Here is an 8,480-nt window from a genome sequence, read left to right on the forward strand (position 1 = left end):
GGAGGAGGAGGAGGAGGAGCGGGTCGGAGGAGGAGGAGGACGGAGGAGGAGCAGGACGGAGGAGGAGCAGGACGGAGGAGGAGCAGGACGGAGGAGGCGCAGAGAGAGAGAGAGGAGCAGCGGACAGATAAGGGAGGCGGGGCGGAGGGGACAGAGCACACCGGCCTCCAGGAGCTGAGGGGTGAAGGATGGAGATGGGATGGCAGAACGGAAGTCAAACCCCTGCCGCGCCCCCACACCCACGCAGCTGGTACCTGGTCCGCCTCCTCCTTGCTCATGGCCAGCGCCAGCTGCAGCTGCAGCTCCTCCTCCCCGCTGCTCTGCGGCCACGCCTGCTCCGCCTCGGGAGGGGGCCCAGAGCCCACCGCTGCTGAGGAGGCTGCGTGGGGAGAACCAGCTGAGACACGGGTGGGGAAAGAGAAGGGGGCCCCGCAGCCCAGAGAGCGGGCTTCCACTGGGGGTGGGGGGTGGACTGCGAGCCGGGTTTGTCCGGCCCCCTGAAGCCCTGCCGGCACAAGAGCAAAAGCCCGCCAGGAGAGAGGGCCCAAGTCTGGGAGCCTCAGAGCCCACGAGCCAGGTTCCCACACTGCACGCCTGGGGCCTGGCACAGAGCCCGGGGGACACAGGTCCTTCATCCCTGGTCCCACAAAGCTCCCGTGTGTCCAACATTTGCAGGGCTGGTGGAGAACTGTACGGCCGGACCAGCTGGGCATTAGGGGAAGAACAGCACCTGCATCCTCAGGCCCCAACCTCAGCCTGGGTGAGGCTGACACAAGGGGTGCCTGGCAGGAGCAAAGGGAGGCAGGAACAGAGAATGGGAAGGGGAAACGGACGGGGCGCAGCGGCCTAACACAGGCGAAGGACCAGCTGAGCTGGGGGGTAGCGCCCGACCACTCCTCCCTGCTGGTCCGCGCTGGTATGGGCACACAGTCCCCCCTCAGAGAGCCATCCTTAACCTCCAGCCCTGGGCAGCCCCCTCCAAATCCCCTTCTCTTTGTCTTAGGCACTGAGTATCCTCAGGCAGGACCGTGGGCGAACCTGTCTGGCAGCTCCAGGGCTTGGGCTGCTGACGGGGGCACACCTGGGCCCTCAGGCGGCTCTTGGTCAACATTTGTGGATGAACAGAACAGTTCTCAGCTCTCAGGTACCACAGCAAGGGGGACAGGACAGGGAAGGACCGTCATGGGAGGGGAGAGCCTGAATTTGGAACTCCAGCCCACCTGGCCAGGAAGGAGGGTGAGCGAGAAGGCTCGGCGGCTGGGCACAGGGCGCCGGGCAAGGAGGCGGCCTGGACCCTTGGCCACCAGGGGCTTCCAGAAGAAGGGGCAGGGTGGGCCGGGAGGGACCTCCTGGGGGCGGCAGGCCTCACCAGTGGCAGTCTGCGCCAGCTTCTCCTTGGTCTTGAGCGCATGGGCGCGTTCCTCCCGCAGCCGGTCCTCATCGCGCAGCAGGGCCACCAGCTGTTTGGCCTTCTCACGCACGTTCACACCCTGGTCCTTGCCGTCACGGTCCACGTACTGGAAGTCCTTCAGTGTCTGCACGGCGTACATGTTCTCCTTGCACTGCTGTGACACGCGCTCCGAGCCGGTCTTGATGAGGTACTCCATCAGCGTCATGGCCTTCGGGGCGGGGGGCACACCGGTCACTCACGCGGCTGCCAGGATCCCAGCCCCAGCACCGACCCACATGTCATCAGCAGGCGGATCGACAAGCGTGGCCCATCAGCACGGCGGATACCCCACGGCCGTGAGAAAGAACCGAGCACTGCCGCGTGCTGCCCCCTGCAGGGACAACCCTGAGGACGCGGCGCTGCATGGAAGCAGCCAGACGGCGAAGAGCGCGCTCACAGGGCACGTCCTTGACAGGCACATCCAGACAGGAAGGAGGGTCATGGCTGCCAGGAGCTGGGGGATTCCTAACAGATATGGGCTTTGTGTTCAGGATGACGACAATACTCTGGGCCTAGGCGGCGGCGATTGGCTGCACCCCCGGGAACATGCTCGATGCCCCGGCACTGCACGCTTGTGACTTGTGCGGCTCCGCACAAAGACGGAAACAGGGAAACGGCAGGTGCAGTCACTGCGGCGCCACCTGGACTTTGCACAAGGGTGCAGACCTTGCTCTATCTCTCTCAAAGGAAAACCCGACGCAACACGGCCACAAACACACACTTGTTCAATCACACTCCAGAGCAGCCCAGGACACGGGCATGCGCACTGCCTTCTCCACTGTCCTGTAAGTCTGGAAAGTGTCACCACTTCCAGCTCTGAGAACCACAAGGAGACGACTCCCTTACCCGAATCGGGAATCAGGAGGGAGGCACCGAGCGTGCAGGGTCTGCTCAGGCCTCGGCTCTCCACAGGGGACACAGGCGTACTGGGAGCAGCGGGAACACCCCGTGACGGCTTCTGCGGGAGGACAAATTTCTTTCCAACACGTGAAAATTAAATGGGAGAAAAAACCGCCAGTCCTCAAACAACGGTGCACCTCAGAGTGTGCAGGGAGCCCGACAGCCGCCCAGAGCACGGAGAAACAACAGAGGGAGGACCCGGCCATTTGGGTTGAACCGGCTCAGCAGCTGTGAAATGTGCCGGGGACCCTGCTGTGGGCCATTAGTAACTCCCCACCATCCCCGGGAGCCGGACCTGGATCTGGCCAGCTTCCCGAAGGGGTAGGAACAGTGTGTGCACCGGTAATCAGAGATTAGTCTTTAACCAGCACTCAGTGTTTATACATCACAGCAGAAAGGGAAGCAGCCCATCGCACCGGGCGTGCAAGGCAGGCAGGCTCCGCGACTCCTGGGCCAGCGGTGCTCCGACCACTAAGGCTGCACACACCACACACGACACAAACCTCCCAGCAGAAGGTCAGTTAAGCTACGGGAGACCAACACACGCCTCAGTCCAGGACGGAACTCATACCCAACAAATTATAAGAACTGGTTTCCAGGGCTCTGGAGACTTTGGCAGTTAAACAGACAGTGAACCTGAAAATAATCCAAACACCCATCAAAGCTCAAATGCACACGTAGGACACACAGCGTGCTCCTGTGATGGGAGCAGCACACATGCAGCGAGGTAACTAAAGAAACCTCCCAGACACAGCAGACACAAAGGACCAGGCGCATGACCCCATGGAAAGTTCTAGAACAAGGCTGGCAGAAGACAGGGCAGGATGCTTCTGGGGCAGGGCTGTGCTGGGCAAGGCTGAGGGGGACGGGGACACCCTCCACCTCTACCTGGGTGCTGGCTCCACAGGTGTGCGCATGCGTGAGAGCTGACCAGGTGGTACACTCACGATGGTGTCGCAATGGCAAATGTGAACACATTCTCAAAAGCCACGGGACAAACCCACAGTCTTGTTAATTTTCCAAAACCACTTGCTCACAGATGCCAGGCAACCTCGGCATGGGAGAGTTGGTCTAAAACACGGACCAGCAAACTTCTTCTGAAAGGCCCAGGTGATCGATACCAGCTTCTCGGGCCACACGGCCCCTGTGCTGACCACTCAGCTCCGCGCGGCAGAGGGGAGGGAGCCGAGCCCCACGGGCCTGGCCGCGCCAACAGAGCTTTACACACAAATACCGGCGGCAGGCCAGATTTGGCCCATGCACCATTGTGTGCTGACCTCTGGTTTAAGAAGAAAACTTGAGACCCTATTCCTCAGAGCAGGGAGGTGACACAGCCGAGTCAGAAGAACAGGTTCCGGGGCTTCTGTCCCACCCCTTACTCCCTGGGCGACCCCGAGCCTCCTCATGCCTCAGTGTTCCCACCTAAAAAGTGGGGATAGGAAAAGTACTTCGTGGGGATTCTGTGCCCCCAGCTGCATGTATCCAGCTGCAGTCAGGGCCCTCAGGACTCACCTCCCCTCGCACACAGGCCATGACCCCTCCAAGCTCCTCTTGAAGTTTCAAGAGGCCCTCCCGGTCCTGTCCCCTCCCTTCACCTCCACAAGAAGGCTCACACAGACCCCTCGCCCTTTCCCTGATTCTCAGCTTGACAAACATTACCCAGTCCTTCACAACAAACAGCCACGTAACTGACCCAGCAGAGTCCACAGGAATGAGGACCCAATCCGCGTCTGTCCCGATGGGCGTGAAAACAAGCCAGAGCATTCCCAGGCCTCAGAAATGAGGGAGCCACCGTGACCCCCGGGGATGGAGAGACCGGCCGGCACAGGCCCCACTGGAGTCCACAGGGCCATGGCCACACACAGAGCAGGCTCTCAGCCAACGTTCACTGAAGAAACGGCAGCAAGAGGACTCGCCAATACTGCTGACCATCACTGCAGCCTCCCCCCAGCAGCCGGACCCTCACACAGAAGGAGGGCCACGGGCTGGTATGAGCCACACTGCCGGGACCGGGACCTGGCCACCTGCCCCAGCCTGTGCCCGCTGCCACTTCTTGACCCAAGGGGAAGATGCCAGGCCCCAGGCCAGAAAACAGGAAAACCGCTCACTGAACGTTGCCGAAAGACATGTTCCCTTTGACCACAGCCTGCAGCGTCCTGTTCACTGGATGAGGACACATGCACGCATCACTGGGGACCAGCAAAAGGACTCCTTCTGTGGAGGGCACTCTGTCCACGTTTATCAAAATGACACGTGCATGTGCTCCTTGACCCAGAAATTCCAGTTTTAGAGAACAGCAAATACACAAGGCTCCTCATGGCAGTCTTGGTAACAAGGTGAAACATCACAGAACACTTAAAACCCAGCACCAGGTAGCTCGCAGTTGTCAAAAAAAAGGAAGACGGGAAGCGCAGAAGGAAGGACGGAAGAAATGAAGGAAAGAAAAAAGGTGACAAACCTATATTTCGATGAGAAATGATCTCTAAGATACAGCTTCATCTTCCTTTTTAAAACCGTGGTTAGTTTACATGGGACAAAATTCCCCAGTTTCCGCGTGCAGCTCTGAGTTCTCTCGACTGCCTATGGCCACAGAACCCGTGATGATACGGAACAGCTCCACGGCCCCCAGAATCCCCTGGTGCCTGTGGACATCCACACACAGCCAGAGGAGCACGCAAACGCTGGGGACACCAACACCAGCAGCCTCTGAGAGGGAACTGGCCTCTGGGCACACAGAGGGACGAACACTGGGCACCTGCTACAACCTTCTATGTGGACGAATCTCGTGAACGTACCATGTTTTCAAAAAGACGCTGAAGTCTTTAGACTCAAAATTCTCAAACCCTCATGTTTGTTACCTTCATTAAACAAGAAGAGGCACGAAGGAAGAGAGATTGCACATAAAGACCTAGAACTCCAGCCCCGTCGCAGCACGGGGAAAGTGGGCCCGGTGGCACCTCCCCGAGCCCGGGGCCGCCCACGGAGACATGTGCACGTGAGGGCCCGCTGCAGGCCCGGGCACTGACCTTGTAGACGTGCCGCCAGTTCTTGCCATGGTCATTGAGCCGCTTCCAGATCATGCTCATGATCTCGGAGAAGGCGACGACATTGTAGGTAAGGTCGGCGATCTCAGACATCAGGGAGCTGGACGGGCCCCAGGGGTCATTGCTCGTGGCTTCTCGGACCTTAATCTCGGCCTCTGAGTAGTTGTGGACTATGTTCTTCATCTGGCGCCGCAGCGACGAGGTCGACATGGTGGCGGGTGGTGGGCCCCCCGGGGTGTGGCGAGATGGAGCGACACAAGGAAGACAACGGTGGCAGGAGCTGGTGGGTCACCGCATCTGAGAAGAAAGGCCCTTTGGAAACACAAGCGGGACCTGGGGCTGCCCGGCCTGAACCCACCCCCTCGTGGGACTCGCCACTGGCCCTGGGGCCTACAAGGCTCTGGCCCTCGTTAACCCCCATCTTAGTCACCCGGGCCATCTTTCAGTTCCTCAAACATGCCCAGCTCCTTCCTGCCTGGGGGCCCTGCTCAGTGAGCCAGGGAGGCAGAGTGTGCAGTGGGGGGTCACAGGCCGGGGGCACCTCAATGCAGCACGTCCTAGCCAGTTGCCCTGGGTGGGCCAGGACCCCTGCACCTCAGTTTTCCCCTCTAAAATGTGGGGTTTTGTTCCGTAACCCAGGGAGCTGAGAGAACCCGGTGCGTGGGAAGTGTGCTATAAACATGCGTGGTCACGAGACGGTCACCCTGCTCTTCCTCTCCCTCACCACCCAGGTCACACTCACTCATCCTGAGAACTCTGTTTAAGCTTCCCAGACTTTACACACCCATGGTCATTGTTCCCCAGGGGCCCCGTGGGTAGACTGAGGCACCTCGTCTGACTCTGTGGCTAAGGCTGACCCACAAGCCCCATGGGACCAGAAACCACATCTGTATGGACGTGAATTTTCCCATCAGAGCAGCTGCCTCAGAAGAGGCATTCAATAAATCACTGGAAGGAAGGGAAAGAGGGAGGGCAGGAAAGACCTCTGGAGCAGGAGCGGACGAGGCAGAATCTGAGGCAGAAACAAGGACACACAGAGAGACCATAAAGGGAAGAGAGAGGCAGGCAAGAGGAGGGCAATGCCAGGGGGACAAGGCGTCCCAAGGGTGGGGGAGCTGGAAGCTCAGGGAAGGAGAGATAAGGGCGAGCACAGCCGCCGCCTGGCTCCCAGCTGCATGCCAGGTGCTCGATGACCAAGAGATGCCCGTTATCTCATCCAACTGATGAGAAGACAAGGGCTCATGGAGGCTAAACAATTCAGCCAAGGTCACACACCAAGCAAAGCAGCACAGACGCCACCTCTGGCTGCTTGGACGCCAAAACTTACACTTTTAAGCTAACCTGTGCTGAGAGGAAGGCGATGGGAAGAAACAAGAGGATGGGAACCAGGCAGACGGTGAGGATCACAGCAGGCAGCGATACGGCCCTTACCCTGTGCTGGGCATTCTTCCCCATGCTTTGCACACAGTGACTCAATCCTCCTAACTCCATGATTCACAGCACCTCACAAGGGAGGAAACTGAGGCACAGCAAGAGCTACTCCCCCGTCCTGGCTCCAGAGTGAACTCTGACCACCACAGTCCACATCCACACCAGCGAGCCCTCCCACAACCTACCTAAGTCCTGAGACAAGCAGCTGGCCCCAGCTCTGAACTCAGGCTGGAGAGCCAGGCACTTGGAGACACACGTGAACAGCTGAAAAGACAAAGTCAGGGGGCTGAGCAGGCCAGCCAGACACAGAGATGAAAAGCTGATGGGACCGACACAGAGGGACGAGAACAAGACGAATGAGGGGAGAAAGAGGCACAGAGACATCCGGGCAGAGGAGCTACCCAGAGACATGGTGAGCAGAAGTCACAGGAGACAGAGACAGAAACACAGTAGACAGTGAAGCAAAGAATGAGACTCTGAATGAAGAGACAACAACCTGACGCTACAAATTTACAGAAGGAAAACTAAGACCCGATACAGAACACGTGAAACTTGGGCCCAAATCCTGGCCAAGAGCTACCAACAGGGCAACCTCCTTGAGATTCAGTTGAGGGACTCTGATAGGAAGGAAAGAATCCTACCTGGCAGGCTTGGTGATTAAATAAGATGGGTACATACAGTGCTTGGCGCCCTGCCCCACAGATAGTAGGAGCTCAATACCGCTGCCCGCCCATTATTATCAGTAGCCAGAGAGCATTTCCAAAAGGGTGGTATCAGAAGATGCCCTGCTTTAACACTATGGAACTGTACGAAAGTGCGTTAGAAAAAACAGTCAATAGGGCATCAAAGCCAAAATTCCTGGTATTGCTTAAAATAGGACCAAGTTTTTCAAAATAAAAGGATTCAAACAGAAGTACTAGGTTAAACGGGGGACGACAACAGGGCAAAATTCTCCGAGGGGTGTTCAGAGGACTGACAGCACACACTTAGCGCGGAACGGGAAATCTGTGGGTAATGATGGAATCCGGAGCTCCCAGCAGCTGACTGCAGTGCCAGACAGCGCTGGGCGCTTCACCGGGACCACCTCCATGAACACGCACAGCCCTGACTTGAGAAGTCACCCGAGAAATACTACAGGCCGGCAAGCAGTGGCCTGACTGCAGAGCCGAGCTCCGGACCACCGCACCACAGACCCAAGAACCTGCGGGAGGCGGCACGTCCCAGACCAAGCCACGCACGCGCGCAGAGGGTCCCCGGCTTGCGAGGACGTGCCCGGGAACCGCAATGAATGAGAAACGGGGGGGAGGGGGGAGAGATGCTCAGAGTCCCCGGGAACTGCAGAGAGAGGGAGAGAGGAAGAGGGGCACAGCCGTCACCCCAACCACCGCGCGCCGACACCGGACACAGGCAGGCGCACGAACTCCGGCAGACACCGACACCGGCAGCACCGAGGCCCGGGCGCAAGCCGGCGGGCGCCCAATGTCGGCCGGCCGCACACACAAAGGCCGCGGGGCTGAGCCGGGAGGGGGACCACATGCGACGGACGCCCGAGCGCCCCGGCCCGCCGCGCCCCCGGCCCGCGCTCACCTCGGCCCCTCACGCCGGGCTCCGGGGGGTCATGGCGGGCAGCCCCCTGCCCGCTCGGCCTCGGTGTC

General features: G+C 59.3%; 1 protein-coding gene across 1 annotated transcript in view; it reads right to left on the reverse strand.

Moving 5' to 3' along the window:
• Positions 1-8,480, reverse strand: part of EPN1 (epsin 1) — a gene marked incomplete at its 3' end in the record, with an annotated part of 13,532 nt that extends 5,052 nt beyond the window's left edge. Inside the window, exons 1-4 of the mRNA XM_034638082.1 lie at positions 8,413-8,480; positions 5,377-5,691; positions 1,370-1,619; positions 255-379 (exon numbers count right to left, since the gene is read on the reverse strand). Coding sequence (XP_034493973.1) covers positions 255-379; positions 1,370-1,619; positions 5,377-5,604 — 603 coding nt within the window. The remainder of the gene's footprint in view (positions 1-254; positions 380-1,369; positions 1,620-5,376; positions 5,692-8,412) is intronic.

The sequence above is a fragment of the Ailuropoda melanoleuca genome, chromosome 12 (assembly GCF_002007445.2).
Source record: "Ailuropoda melanoleuca isolate Jingjing chromosome 12, ASM200744v2, whole genome shotgun sequence".
In the NCBI taxonomy this organism is placed as follows: domain Eukaryota; kingdom Metazoa; phylum Chordata; class Mammalia; order Carnivora; family Ursidae; genus Ailuropoda; species Ailuropoda melanoleuca.